This window comes from Podarcis melisellensis, assembly GCF_964234715.1.
Source record: "Podarcis melisellensis genome assembly, chromosome: 4".
In the NCBI taxonomy this organism is placed as follows: Eukaryota; Metazoa; Chordata; class Lepidosauria; order Squamata; family Lacertidae; genus Podarcis; species Podarcis melisellensis.
In genome coordinates this window covers 44869562-44885930 of record NC_138531.1, presented here as the reverse complement: position 1 = coordinate 44885930, position 16369 = coordinate 44869562, and the positions used below count along the sequence as shown (strand labels likewise).

Genomic DNA, 16369 nt, shown 5'->3' with positions numbered 1-16369 from the left:
CACTGACTCTCAAGTCAGACAGATGCCAACAACAATTTTTCCCTTTTAGATACAAATGCAATAGAAAATAAGCAGATAAAAGTATGATTTCAGAACAACCATTTATCAAAGGTTGACATTTGGAAACTGCTCAAACTTGAACTCTGCTCATATTTGCCCAAACTGGGGAGGAGGGTAAAAACAGTATTCACATTAAAAGACCCAGTGGTACCTCAGTTACATACGCTTCAGGTTCCAAACTCCGCTAACCCAGAAATAGTGCTTTAGGTTAAGAACTTTGCTTCAGGATGAGAACAGAAATTGTGCTCCGGAGGCGTGGCAGCAGCAGGAGGCCCAATTGGCTAATGTGGTGCTTCAGGTTAAGAACAGTTTCAGGTTAAGAACGGACCTCCGGAACGAATTAAGTTCTTAACCCGAGGTACCACTGTATAAAAATAAGACCTCTGACAGTGACTCTAGCTTTAAAAGTGCATTAATAATCATTTAGATTGGCTCTGTCTGTACCTACCACAAGATTCCCAAAGTTGTAACCATGCAACAGGTTCCATGTGACTATAATAAATTGTATTTAGGGATTTATTACGTGCATATACTTCAGAATACTCACTGGTTGGCCACTGTGATGACAGGATGCTGGACTAAGAGGGCCATTGGTCTGATCCAAGAGGCTCTTCTTTATGTTCTTAGAAAGGAATCCTGAACAAAGCCTGAAGAACTGTTATTGGGACAATCAGATTTGTGCCTATGAACACAGATGCCAGTAAATGCAGTTACCATCAGAAGAATATAGGGGAGAGAATTTTTGCTAACTCCCACTTCTACCTGCAGCCCACCACCACCAAATCAGCTCCAGAAATTTAGAGGATTGTTCAGAACAATGTAGAAAGTGCCATGGTGGAGGGGAGCATCCAATGGATCAAAAGTTCTTTCATGAGTGCAAGATGACCCATTAGTTTACACCCCAAATCCCTAAATCTCCAATCAACTTCAGATGGATGTCTTCATATTCAAATTATCTATTTAGTTCGCAGCATTGTTAATATACAACCCAGAGTGTTCATCAGTGTGGAATACCAATGGAGTCAGTCCTCACAATGCAAATATCAGCATTGGGGATGGGGTGAGTTTCAGCAGGATCAAATTTGGAGGTGGGGGTGGGAAGCAAATAAAATTTTCTCCTTCCACCCACTGACGTTCCTGTTCTACTCTGGATCATCTGCAGCTGCTACTTACTGCCAATATTATATTTTTTAAAAATCGTTCATGTCAGTTTCATTCGTGCAGTTATCGTGTCCAGCTTGGCACTAATAGGCACAGAGAGTGAATAAACCTAACTACTACCTTCTTACCTTCATATGAGGTGATATAACTGAGATGTTCATCCTTCCTGCATAAAGTTGACATGTAGAACACAGCTAATCGTTTTCTTAAAATCAAATTTTGAAGAATTTTAACTTATCAGTATGATTCGATCTTCACCTGGTATACTTTGATTGCTGGGATTGATGTTGCCCTTTCTGAAATCAGAGTACAGACACGAGTACTGCATGTGCATGAGATGCATAACTTATTATGCTGTACTTGTATTTTCATATTGTGTTTATTATATACAAATTTTCAAAATAAATATATTCTTAAATTAAAAAGTTGTTATTTTTTTTATAGATACACAAAAGTCCACTTCTCAGTTACTTGTGGTGCCTTCAGAACTATACAATGCCTTAAATGCATGTTGTAATATTTTTCTATTTTATAGGATGATAAAATGTTTAAAGGCAGCTGCTGAGCTTGGACAAGGGCCTGTTTGTGTGCTGTTCCAGAAGCCTGTTCTGCAGCAATGAGTGCTGTTCAGCTAAGTTTTACTCAGAGTAATTCCACTGAAATAAATGGACCTAACTTAGTCATGTTCATTAATTTCAGTGGGTTACATTTGAGTCAAACTTAGTTGAGTTTGTGTGGTCTTGTCCAGCCCTCAGAACTGAATCTTATAGAGGGACTATTACCTTTCCTTTAATAAGCCTCCTATTTCCTATGCTGTTTCGTAGATATAGGCATTACAGCTTTACCCAGCAGTTGGATTGGGCCACTGTAGAAGCTGCCTCCCTGCAGTCTGACAATGCAAGTTAAAGCCAAAGTCTCTGGTCCATACAGCAAACCAACTGAAAGTATTTGGAATAAAACTGTGGCCTGTTTTTCAGCCACCACTGTGCCGCAACACAATTTCTCCCCCACTCCCATCACCGGAGCAATTACTTCTTAATAATATAGAGACACTCCTTTTTATTTTGAAATGCCATAGACTAGAGCACATCCTGAGAAAAGCAGTGATATATAATCCAACTTAAATCAATGAGGTTTAAGAGCTTAACTGTGGTATAAATCTCATTGATTTCAATGGGACTTAGGTATCCCTAGTTTTCTCTTGATCATAGCCACTATTATTCAGTTATTAAACCTTTTGGGCTAATCAGACTCCCAGTTAATGTTTATAAAGAATGTAAATTTTGTACAGAGCATAATTTATTGACGTGATGCTATGTGTGCAGCAGAATTGCAGTTTTCGTCCGAGCAAATGATTTTCTTCTGTTTTTAAAAAGGTATCCAAAGATCTGCCTGAGAAACAGAAAGAAATTGAGCACCTGCTAAATAATTTGAACCAGCTTGAACAACAGTTAAGTCAGCTGAAATTGTGGCTCTCTCCCATCAAAGAACAATTGGAGCTTTACAACCAAGTGGGCCAACCCGGGGCTTTTGACATCAAGGTAATTAAACATTCACCTATATACCCAAAGAAGTGTTCAGATGATCATTTTACAGGAGGTATTTACTTTTTGGACAACCCTACACATGGGTGGGTTTGTAGTAGAAAAAATTAAGAAGAAAAAGAGCAATTACCATTTGAAAGACTTTGTAATCATGTTGCTTTGGTTGCCTTAAAAAACACACATTTCAATTCCAAATCCAGAGAAATAACAATACTGAGTGTATTCCACTTGTGTTAAACTGGACGTCCTGGTAAGTTTCAGGGAGGAGTCAACAGCTGTGACAAAATGCTGCCTTTTTAGCCCAATGCAAACTACATAAATATGAACAATCTAAACAAGTTCAGAATATTTTGACAAGGGCAAAATATTACAGGTTCTTATCACCAGGATATCCTGGCTGCCATGGAGGCTTAATGACTAGCTTGGAAAATACCAGCCTGTCACTGTCCAGGTACTAGATTCCCTATGTGCTTACTGGGTGCATAGCTCATTATATAAATGCAAAACTTAGTAATTAGGCACCGTCTGCTGAAAGGGGTGTGGGCAATATTCTGAAATGCCCCATGGGAAAACTTGTGAAACTTAAATCTTGATTAAAAGAGATTTAATAAAAAAAGATTAAATCAAATTAAGTACTGATACAGGAAAAAGATGCTGTTGCTTTGATTCTGTTCTAGGAAGAAATTTATCTCCTGTGTGAGAACAGGGCAGGAAGCTAGCAGTGTCAAGGGGTCTCTGACTGAAGAGTGCATTATGTATACAATTTCAAGGGCAGCTTTTATTTTTACTAAGTCAAGGGTCACATAGCAATGTTAAACACGTGGTAGTAAAAATGACTTGGGCGTTTAACAAAACAATCTGATTCGTTGTTTTCTTTTTAACCTTTTTTTGGGGGGGGTCAATTCTCTTTTACTTCTTGCACCTCATGGCATTTACTCATCTCTCTCTCAGCTTCGCTGCAAGTCTCTCCAAACCTCTTTGCTGCCTTTGCTCTATCCACCCCATAGCTGTTTTCTTACTTTCTGCACTTGCAGCGTCATAACTCTCACCTCATTCATAGCCTTTGCTGCAGTCGTACATCACATATGTTTCTCCCCCTTGTTTCTCTCTGTACCCCATCTCTGCTCCCCATTGGTTGCTTCCCTTTCTCTGGTACCTCACCACACACCTTTCTCTCTGCAACATCTCTCAGATACCTTTCATAGAATCATAGAATTGTTGAGTTGGAAGAGACTTTCCCCACCTGGTTCTCTGTACCCCTGGCACACTTTCTTCGGTTTGCACTTCATGTCTTCTCTTCCCTATTCCTGGCTTTGTTTTTGCATCTTTTCTCATCATTTAATGTAATCACACACAAGGTTTTCACTCTCCCAGCAATTCACACAAATGAAGAAATCTTGGGTGCAGATGGGCTGTGCACGAACAATAGGTATTTGTGCCATTCTCCTAAAAGGAACAAATAGGCAGAGGGTTGCAACTGGTTTACAAGCCTTCAGTTGTCTTGGCCTATTCCAAGGGTAGGGAATGAAGAGATCAGCAAAGACTCTGCAGGGTCCTGTATACTACCATTTCATCCTGTTTGCTCCCATTATTTTTTTTTAAAAAGATTTTAAATTCTTGTGGTTTAAAATTTTGGAGGTTTGGTTTATGTTCTGAATTTTATTTATTTTACGTTTTATTGTTGTTAGCCACTTTGATACCTCCTACATAGGAAAAAGCAGGATATATATTTTAAATAAATACATCACAATTCACCATTAAGCTGGGTAGGAACTGCAGCAAGAAAAAAAATATGTATGCTTAAATATGCCAGATCCAGAATTGGATGGGATCCAAATGGGCAGAAATAAGCTCTGTGTCACAGTTGGGGGATTTGTAGCCCTTTAGATTTCCATCGACCTCAGCCAGTGTGGCGAATGGTAAGGGGTGCTGAAAGTTTTAGTCCAGCAATAACTGATTTTGATGCGAGAGCAATAACTTCTGTTGATATTAATAGGACTTGAAACATTTTGTTTAGGCTGTGTGGTGCTCTTTCTGTTTAGCATATGCTGCTGAGGTAGCTCTTGTGTAAGAATCTGCCTTCTACAACAGTTACTTGAAAGGATAGGAGCATGCTGTAAATGCAGCTTCACTTAAAGATCTTTTTTGGAAAGTAATTATTCAAAGCCTTAGGGGAGTATGTGTGAAAACAAGCAAGCATATTTTTTTTTAAACCTGGCAATTTTAAAACAATTTTTAAACTTGGCAAATTCTTCTTTTATCTATAGAAAGTTTCTTCTTCTTCTTTGAGCTATAAATAAAAATGACTTTCACTGCCCTGCAGGGGCTCCCTAAGAAATTGAATAACAATAATTGTGTAGAGCTGCAAATGTTTACTGAAAACCATCTAAATCACCTTTATTCTTGAGTTCCTGTCATAACAGGTATGATTACAATCACTGAACACAGAATGTATTGTTTTGAACTCTGCAGGAAGAACATTGGATATTGGAGGGTGGAAGGAGGAAATAATGAAATAATAACCATGTGAACAATAAGCTGTACATCGAGCAACATTCAGTGTTTAGAGAGATAGTCACAGAGGGAAATAATGTTTATGTTCTAATAGTGGGGGGAAATACAGAGTGCTACCCGCAAGCTGTTCTGTTCAGGCCAGGCTCCAGTTGCAGGGGGTCCACAACAGTCAAGGGACTGGATACACAGCTAGCCATTCAGGCAAGGTCAAGAAGTGGTCCTGTATCCTACCACAGAGGTAACTGTTCAGGTACAGTACAGGTCTTATGGAAATACACTGTTCCAGCCTGGTAATGAGGCCTTTTTCCCCCTAAACAGCTAGAATTACACTTGGGGTCCAGCTGAATTCCATCAGCTGGCATCCAAGAGAGGTCTCCTCATGGGGAGGACTTTGCTGATGCAGAGACTTGACTTCTCCATTTAAGATACTGTTGCTCATGCAGGCTCAGGGCTATACTCTGCTGCCCCGCTGTATGCTGCCTTACACAAGAGTTCCAACTCTTCCACATTCCCAGATATAGTCAGGTTGTAGGCTTCACTAAGGAACAGGGTCATCTAGGTTGAAGAATTCTCCAGCTGAGCCATGACACAAGTAAAGGAAAAGAAAAGTCATGCAGGAAAAGGAAAAGAAGCAAGTCTTTGCACGGCTTGGAGCAAAGCAGACTCCAAGTCCCTCGTGTGAATCCTCAATGATGTCAGCATCCTAGGAGTCCCAAAGTCCAGGCAGCAAGTTCAGAGTGGAGAAGACATCTGAAGGCAGCCCTGTTTAGGGAAGCTTTTAATGTTTAATAGATTATTGTATTTTAATATTCTGTTGGAAGCCACCCAGAGTGGCTGGGGAAACCCAGCCAGATGGGCGGGGTATAAATAATAAATTATTATTATTATTATTATTATTATTATTATTATTATTATTTATTACAGTGGTACATCTGGATGCAAACGGGATCCGTTCCGGAGCCCTGTTCACATCCTGTGCTTGGGTCGTGATTTGCCGCTTCTGCGCATGCGCGTGACGTCATTTTGAGCGTCTGCACATGCACGAGCGGCAAAACCCAGAAGTAACGTGTTCCGTTAATTCCGGGTCGCAGCGGAGCGTAACCTGAAAACGCTCAACCTGAAGCATATTTAACCCAAGGTGGTGCTGTGGGTTAAACCACAGAGCCTAGGACTTGCCGATCAGAAGGTCGGCAGTTCGAATCCCCGTGACAGGTTGAGCTCCCGCTGCTCGGTCCCAGCTCCTGCCCACTTAGCAGTTCGAAAGCACGTCAAAGTGCAAGTAGATAAATAGGTACCGCTCCGGTGGGAAGGTAAACGGCATTTCTGTGTGCTGTGTGCACATGACTTCATGACAGTAAGAGCTGTTCGACAGTGGAATTTGCTACCAAGGAGTGTGGTGGAGTCTCCTTCTTTGGAGGTCTTTAAGCAGAGGCTTGACAACCGTATGTCAGGAGTGCTCTGATGGTGTTTCCTGCTTGGCAGGGGGTTGGACTCGATGGCCCTTGTGGTCTCTTCCAAGTCTATGATTCTATGACATTTCATCAGAAGTTCTCCACTGATGCAAGTGATTGGTGGATTTAAGAAGGCCCCAGTCTGCATTCCTGAAGCCGGTTAGGATTGGGTAGAGAGACTCCTCTGCTAACAGGAAAAATTCACTGTTGTGGAGGCGACCCCACTGCCCACAAAAAGGTCCCTTCTGCTATGCCAGCCTTGATATAGTGGTGAACCTCCTCCAATGTCCCTACTTTCCACCCAAATTAGCAAGCTTTGGATGTGGTAGTGCCTCCCTGCTCCATTGCCCTTACAGGTACTGTTAGGATTGCTCTGCCTGTTTAGTTGGTGGTATAATACTCATGGTAAAGATGGATAAATGTGACATTTACTTTTCCATTTTCTGAGGAGATGAGTTGTATTTTGCCACCTAGTGTTAACACACAAACATTATGTCAGAGTGAAACTGTTTAATTTGTGTATATTTAATTTGACTACTACTGCTGCTACTCTTGAACAGTTATATATCATTGTATATAGTGGGTTTCAACATATGCATGTCAGAAGTGGTATAGGCCTTTGTAAATTTATATACCACTCTTCATCAAGAGATCCCAGGGCGGTTCACAGAATAAAATACAAGCAAATAATTAAACCAAAACAACAAAACAATAACCCCACAGATGCATTTAAAAGTCTGTGGGATACCAGTCAGCCAATTACTGTAGGTCTTTTCTCAAATCTTAGTTTCTATGGCAGGTTAACAGTAAGGTAAAGGTAAAGGTACCCCTGCCCGTACGGGCCAGTCTTGACAGACTCTGGGGTTGTGCGCCCATCTCACTTAAGAGGCCAGGGGCCAGCGCTGTCCGGAGACACTTCCGGGTCACGTGGCCAGCGTGACATCGCTGCTCTGGCGAGCCAGAGCCGCACACGGAAATGCTGTTTACCTTCCCGCTGGTAAGCGGTCCCTATTTATCTACTTGCACCCGGAGGTGCTTTCGAACTGCTAGGTTGGCAGGCGCTGGGACCGAGCAGCGGGAGCGCACCCCGCCGCAGGGATTCGAACCGCCGACCTTTCGATCGGTAAGTCCTAGGCGCTGAGGCTTTAACCCACAGCGCCACCTGCGTCCTAGGGTAACAGTACACAAACATTAAATTATTGACTTCCTGTTTTTAAATGTCCTTTGCAGTAGCCAAGACACTTTGATATGGTTCACACAAGACATAATTTGATTTTTTATTTCCAATCTTAATACTGTTACAACTAATCTGTTCTCTTTCCTCTAACATCAGAAAGCCCCCCTCCCTTTGAGGTTTTTCTGGTAGTGGGCGTACAGAGACTACCTATATAGCCTATCTCTTCTTTCACCCAGCTGTTTCACTGCCTCCCTGAATCCCATAAAGAACTTTAAATGTCAATAAACAATCTTAAACTCATCCTTTAAGCAAAACGTTATATTCCCGATAAAAAGCTAGAAAGGGCTATGCCAGGATAATCATTCCAGGCTTTTAATGCTTCAGCAACTGATGGCAAATCTCATTGTATACTTACACACAAAGGAAAACTAAGTACGGTAGATCTAGAATGCAAAGCTACACTCATGGAATTCAGTGGTCCATATGTTTATTTAAAATCATTTGTACCCTTCTCTTCCTAAGGTTAAAACAAAGAAAGAACAAACAGACAAAACAATAAAATATAACAGGAAATGCAGAACAAAAGAATATAACACAGAACCCAGCATGTCTAGGGTGGCTCAAAAGCACAATTAAAAATAAATGTTTTAACTGGCTGCCTAAATGTAAGCAGTGTGAGAGACATACAAATCTTCTGTAGAGGAAGTTCCAGAAGTGGTGGGCTTCATAAGGTGGCAACCTCTTGCGTGTTGTCTTCTTTCAAACACTGTACCTCAAAACTCCCAATAACCTCTCTTAGTGGTTTCAAATAGATATTCAAAAGCATGGGGTATAGAGTAGAATCTTGAGGAATCCCACAAGGCAACGGCCATGAGGTTGGACAAAAGTCACCCAGCATCATCTTTGTGAAACATGCCTTCATGGAGAGCTAGAACCACTGCAAAGTGGTTTCTTTAGTGCCTAGCCCAAACAGGCAAACCATACCATAGTCAAATGTATAAAATACTACTGAGAGCTTCTGCAGCATCAGCAGGGATGTGCTCCCCCTGTCTAATATTTGATAGTGGTCATCCACCAAGGCAACCATTCCCATTTCATTCTCATGACCAGATTGGAAGCCAGATTGAAATGAGTAGAGAAATCATTTTCATCCAGGAAAACGTGGAGCACACATACATAGTATGTGGGTAAAAAGTTCCTGACAAATCTAGCAAGAGATTTCAGGAATCCAGCAGTTGTCACAGAATAGGGCTAATAATGGAAAATATTTATAAAGAAAATGTGTGGATAATTCTGAGAGCTCAATGAAGTGGCCAACATGAATCTCTGCCAGTAATGTTCTGAAGTAACTGATGTGATTAATTTTATAAGTAATTATATGTTGTAAGGCAGCTCAGGTATTTTAGGAATATCTTAGCTACTTACCATACAGCTAAGCTTAGCTTAATCAGTGAATTTTATTTATGGTAGAATTCAGTAGCTGAGAGACCTAGATTTAAAATAGGCTAATCTTATGCTTTATATACACAGAATAGCTATCTTACTAAATATATATCCCATCAACAGCAAACCGCTCCATATTTATAATGATTTTTGCCCCATAATAATTTCTTCAGTAACAATTTGTAAGGATAAAATAAAGACTTTGATAAGTTATAGAGATGAGTATCAGGGGAAGCATCTATTATGTTAATATGCTAATCATTGTGTGCATGCTATTTATCACAATACATTTAATTGACAGCAGATTGCTTTTACGGTAAAAGATAAGAATGCCAACAAAAGGGATATGAATGAAAACAAATCATGAAGAAAAATTAATTAGATCACCTTCCTGAATTAGACTGACCAAAAGAAGAGCTAATTTCCCTTTTAAAAATATACCAATGGCAGATGAATAGTAAAGTTAAACAGGCGTTGTCCTTTATGTGTAATGTATTCTTGTAATGAATGTCACGGTTCTAATCAATAGAATCCAACACTGGTTCTTTTCCTTTTTATTCATATCTGAGTAGTGTCAATAATTATTTTCAGTTCAGCACATTCTTATGAAAGGAATAGCTCAGTAGTTGAACACATGCTTAGAAAGCAGAATATCCCAATTTCAGTCCCTGGCACCTACTGTAGCTAAAAGAATCAGGTGGCAGTTGATGTGACCTCTGCTTGAAAACCCTGGAGAGACACTGCTTTCTACCACCTTGGGCTAGTAAAACAGCTACAGCCATTTCTAGACCAGGATAGCGAGACCGTTGTTATCAGTGCACTGGTACGACTGCTCTTCAGATTGGCCTGGAAGCTGCAGCTCGTGCAAAATGTGGAGTCTTGGCTGCTCACTGGGACAAGATATCCCTACCATGTTATGCCACTACCGAAAAAATTGCACAAGCTGACATTCAAGGTTCTGGTTCTGGTGTATAAAGCCCAATTCAGCTTGGGATCTGGATGCCTAAAAGATTGTATATATACAATTGATCACTCTGCTTTGCAGATGAGGTCTTCCTGCAGATACCATCTTATCAAGAGGTCTGTTCCACACAGTGTAGGAATCAGATCTTGAGTGCTGTAGCTCCTACCCCTTCAGTTGTACCTTGGTTCTTGAACAGAATGTGTTCCGGGAGTCGAGGTGTGGCTTCTGAATGGCTGCAGGAGCGTCCTGCACCCAATCGGAAGCCATGCCAGATGTTCGGCTTCCGAAAATCATTCGAAAACTAGAACACTCACAAGGCATTTGAGATCCATGGTACAACTGTATAAAACACTTTATCCTTATTAATGTAGCTGAGTCCTTACATGACTCGGAAGAATATTCATACAGCAAAATATTCAGGACCAGTGGGGCTTTGACTTAATAGCATCTCCTGCACTTAAATAAGGATGAGTACCAAAGTACCATGGGACGCGGGTGGCGCTGTGGGTTAAACCACAGAGCCTAGGACTTGCCGATCAGAAGGTCGGTGGTTCGAATCCCCGCAATGGGGTGAGCTCCCATTGCTCGGTCCCTGCTCCTGCCAACCTAGCAGTTCGAAAGCACGACAAAGTGCAAGTAGATAAATAGGTACCGCTCTGGCGGGAAGGTAAACGGCGTTTCCATGCACTGCTCTGGTTCGCCAGAAGTGGCTTAGTCATGCTGGCCACATGACCCAGAAGCTGTACGCCGGCTCCCTTGGCCAATAAAGCGAGATGAGCGCCGCAACCCCAGAGTCGGCCACGACTGGACCTAATGGTCAGGAGTCCCTTTACCTTTACCCAAGTACCAATATTTCCTAGCACTTTGGGGGGTAAGAAATAACTTTTTAAAGCCAATAACATAAACAGTAAAGGGAGAGAAATGTCAAAAATAGATCTTCATGGTGTATATGAATTGGCTTTTTGAAGATGTATGTCACGTTAGAATCACTTTTCTGAAGGCATTCATTTCAAAAATAGTTTATAGCAAAGAAGGATTCATGAGGAATCTTTCAAAAACTTACTTTCTGCAGGGAAGACTGACTATATTCTAGACAATTAGCACAAAAGAGCAATTAATGTTTTTTCAGTATATATGAGTAGGAGGGTACTATCTACTTAGTCATGGAAAGAAGGCTGTGTAATTATCTTAAGTTTAGGTAAGCAGAAGTCACGCTGTGCTGAACTGTCATGGCCTTCAGTTCTTGGTGCAAAAGTTGCTGATTTGAGGTAGAATGGAGCTCCTGCCAAAAAAGTCACTCAACATAAAACAAACCTGTCCATGTCTTCCCATTAGTCTTCATTCTCCTTTCTGTAGCCTCTCCCTCCTGACCTCCTTCTTTTAGCTATCTTTGCTCTTTATATGGGCAGGGAAGAAGATGGGAAAGGATCAGATAGCTGGCCAGGCCACTAGGCCACTCCCAGCCACACTGTGTTTTTATCTGGTCTCGCTAATTGCAGCATGGAGCAGACATGAGCCCCAGCTGTGTGTAACTCGCCCCAAAAATGTGTACCAAAAACTGGTTCTAGAGTTGAATGGTGATTCATAGATCTATGATCGCAAAAACTGAGCAAGTAAATCAAAATAGTAAGGTAGATAACTAGCCATTTTGCTGACTGCTAGAGCTACGAATAAATCACCTATTTATATCAGCTATTGATTATATGAAATGAATGCATATATAAGCTGTCTATATTAACGTTGCAATATTTCCTCTCAAACTTGGGAATACATTGCAAGTAAGATGGAAGTAGAACAGAAATGTTTTAAAATGTCTAGGATTTTATTTGCATAGGAAAAATAGTGCAGGAGAAAAACATTTGAGTTTGTGAAATACTTTAATTTCAAAATAAATAATTTGCTGTGGCATTTACAAATACTTAAAAAGCTTGAAGTATTTCAGAAAAGAAACTGTAGGATCATCATAACATTTTCAACAAGTCTATCTATGAGCCTTTGAATATCATCCAGAAGTGAAAGCAACTTGTCTTTCTTCCTCGTCTTTGAAATAAATGAAAACAAAAGGATTATTAAAGGAAACAATAAGGATTTATTCATGGAATACTATAACAAGATGTCAGTATTAGGTCCCTAAAACTGATTCTGAGCTATGCATTCTTGTGAAGTTCACTCATGCACTCATATGTTTTACAAAGAATAAATCCATTGAGAACATTGCTAGCAAGCTATTAATAATGGATTTTTGTGTGTCAGAAATTAAAAATGCTTCAGTTGAATGCTGAACAAAATGTATGCTTTTGTATATTTTTTTAACAGAAAGATGGAATAGAAGTGCTAACAATAAATTTAAAAAGTAAATTTAAGGACTGTGTGCAGATTAAGGTTGCAACCCCATACACACTTAACTAGGATTGGATCCTGCTGAGCACTCTCGAATTAACTTCCAAATAAATATGTATAGAAAACCATTGTAAATTTACTGCACTTGGTATGCATTGAAATTAGTGGGACTTAAATCATGACTGACAGTGCAGTGCAATACTAGCCATGTATACTCAGTCCCAACCCAGTTTACCTGGAGTACTCTGAATTCAATAGGACTTACTTTTGAGTAGGCATGGCTAGACTAGTTGAGATTGAAATGGGAACTAAGAGGAACTAACTTAACCTGGAACCCATAATGTTTTGATACTTATTTATTTAACAAAATTTATATACCACTTGATTGATTAAGAAAAACGTCTAAGTGGTTAATAACCTCTAAATGTTTTGACAGTGCAATATATTTCAATGTTGGGCTTAACTCAAACTTAAGCTTCAGAGGAAAAATAGGTTCAGCTTGAAAATGGACTTTACTTTTGAGAAACCTTTCTAAAACAAAGGTTTACAAGGATGGTGCAGCGGAGTTTCTAAGGGTGATATTCAACTAAGCTTTACTCAAAGTTGACCCATTAATACACAGCCTTCATTTACGTTGCAGTGACTTATTGTTCCTTGTTTGCATGGGGTATGGAAGGGTGGATATATATCAGTTTTTAAAATATCTAAATTTTAGTTGGTCTCTTGGAGTATTTTGAAGTATGTCAAGGAAAACAGGATAATAAAACTAATCAGGAATAAAAACCTATTAGTTGGACTGAAAAGGTAATTAATTATTTGAAAATGGGAATTATAAAATACTTGATAAAATATGCCAAAGGATAAATACTAGTAGACAGAAGACTTTAGGACATGAAAGGTTTAAAAAAGAAAAGAAAGAAAAACTGTCAGGCAAACATCAAGAGCAACTTGACAACAGAAAGCTGAAGAATGAAATGATACTTTGCAAAGATTTAGAATGACATTGAACTGGACACTTAAAAAGCAGAATGCATTTTTCATTTCTCCATCATTGACATGATTTGGTTGAATTCCAAGACAGTGAACACCTTGCTGTACAATTTTGTCTAGTGTCAAACTTTTGCAGTACAGTTTTGTCTACTGAGACAGATGACTGGGATGGGATAAAAAAGAAAGATAGTCACTGTGTATAGCTAGTGGCATAACAGAAAGGAGGCATTTGAAAAAGCTGCCAGAAGTAGATCAAACTACAGAAGGAAAAACTGTTTCAGTAAGCCATATAGCACTGCATCATAGTGAGGTTTCCCTTTAGAAAAAGAATAACGAAAAAGCCCCATCTGTCAAATGTTATGTTAGTCATGGCCCTTTCCTTGTAATTTAAATTAAAAGGGATCCCTTCTAACATTAATGCCATTTACGTACATGTCTCAGGTGAAAGGGTGATTGTTTATTTAAAATATTTATATCCCATCTTTCCTCCAAAAAGTTCAAGGTGGCTGCAAGATAAAATGATACATTAATACTAAAACTGCAGCAGGAAATAACAGAATATATAAGGAATGAAGATTATAAAAAAATCAGACAGGTGAAATCAGTTCCATAAAATAGTGATGCCTAAAGTTTCCTTTAGGCAGGTGGCGCTGTGGGTAAAAGCCTCAGTGCCTAGGACTTGCCGATCGAAAGGTCGGCGGTTCGAATCCCTGAGGCGAGGTGCGCTCCCGCTGCTCGGTCCCAGCGCCTGCCAACCTAGCAGTTCGAAAGCACCTCCGGGTGCAAGTAGATAAATAGGGGCCGCTTACCAGCGGGAAGGTAAACGGCGTTTCCGTGTGCGGCTCTGGCTCACCAGAGCAGCGATGTCACGCTGGCCATGTGACCCGGAAGTGTCTCCGGACAGCGCTGGCCCCTGGCCTCTTAAGTGAGATGGGCGCACAACCCCAGAGTCTGTCAAGACTGGCCCGTACGGGCAGGGGTACCTTTACCTTTACCTTTAAAGTTTCCTAAAAAGGAAGGGGTTTTTTTCTTAACCAATTTACAATCAACCAATAGGGAAAAAGCAAGACAGGCTGCCTTTGGGAGAGAATTCTGAGACCTGCTACTTGTGGTTTTTTAAAATTCTGTTTTGTTAAAATGCCTACCAGTTATATCAGCTTGGATAGCTCAGTGGGTTAGAGCATGGCATGGTGCTGATGAGCTTACAAAGAGAACACCCCCCCCCCCTTTTAAATTCATATGAAACATGCCAGCTACAGACCAATTCATCCCTACTCAGCAGTTTATTCCAGTGAGTTTAATGGCTTACTCCTAAGCAACTGGCAATTCTGATAATTATGGTACATAAGATCCCTGTGTTTTTTTGTCTTTACAGTAGCATCCCAAGCCCTAACATGAAGTGTTTTTGCAGGTCTTTACTAGCCAGTTTTGGGTCTGAATTTTTAGAGCAATACCAGTGTTTTGTGGACCTGGGTATTCCACAAACAGGGCCAGCTCTCCAAAAGGCTCTAGATTGCTCATGCCTTAAGTAGATGTCCCTCAGTAGTAATGAATTTCTGCTGTTTCCTGACATTAACTATGAAGAATATGTTCTTTTCCTAACACTGACAAGTAACCAATTTAAATCAAATTAACATAAAACTAAGTTATTTTTAATAAGACTGAATCCATGCATTTCAAAACAACAACACCCCAAGCGGTTTTTTATTAAGAGAATGGTTCAGGAAAGCTGTGTAAAGAGTCTTCTGTGGTCCCATTAACCTCTCCCAATTTTTGCAAGGTCAGCTGCTGGTGTGGAATAGTTTCTTTTAAATGATTTGCTATTTCTTGTTTGCATTTTGACTAAATTCTGTGACATTGGTTTACTGAAACCTTCATGGGTGACTGCCTATATTACTATTTATTTTACTACTTTTATGCCATGCCATAGGACCTGTATTTTATTTTGCAATAATCTCCCCGTTTCCTTCATTGCTGTTTTGCTGAACTATTCCCATTACTACTCCAAAGAAGAAACTAATCTACGGGGTGTATACAGCTTCCCAGGGAGCTTTCAGACTTTGATTTTATTGCTTATAGTAGAGGTAATCTACACTGTGTATTTTTATTTTTCAGGAAATTGAAGCAGCCGTGATAACTAAACAGCCGGATGTGGAAGGGATTTTGTCTAAAGGGCGTCATTTATACAAAGAAAAACCAGCCACTCAACCCGTAACGGTAATGAAGCAACCTTCGTAATATCTATTACTGCATAATGGGTTATGCCTCCCCTGTTGTACAATTGTCCTTGATGCAATGTATTTGAAACTTGGAGTCTTTCTAAGGTACCAGAGACATACATGTTATGCTTTCAGCTAAAGCTTTTTAGACTTCATTTTTATTGCTTATTCTTATATCCCACCCTCCATCACTTTCATGATCCCAGAGCAGATTTTAAAAAGTAAAATATAAAAACCCCAATAATTCAAGAAAGTTTCCAGCTCAACTCATAATGGATCAGTCCCCATTGTGAGAATAAAAATAAATAATTGCTGTTGGAAGATAGCCAACAACAGCACCAATCAAATCTCAGGAGGGAGGGAGTTGCATCGCTATGGAGCCACTGCTGAAAAAGCTGTATCCCAAGTCACAACATAATGTGCCTCACTTATGGGCTACATCATGAGAAGGGCCTAACTGCGTATCTTAATCCATGGGCAGGTTGGCGTAGGGTCCCAAGTCACCC

The 16369-nt window shown here is 40.1% G+C and overlaps 1 protein-coding gene across 11 annotated transcripts in view; it reads left to right on the top strand.

Annotated features, from left to right (window-relative positions):
* DMD (dystrophin) overlaps nt 1–16369 on the top strand; it is a 1007479-nt gene that overhangs the window by 681757 nt on the left and 309353 nt on the right. For all 11 annotated transcript variants that reach the window (XM_081908923.1, XM_081908930.1, XM_081908919.1 and 8 more), the window contains 2 exons: nt 2598–2762; nt 15760–15861. In XM_081908923.1, coding sequence (XP_081765049.1) covers nt 2598–2762; nt 15760–15861 — 267 coding nt within the window. The remainder of the gene's footprint in view (nt 1–2597; nt 2763–15759; nt 15862–16369) is intronic.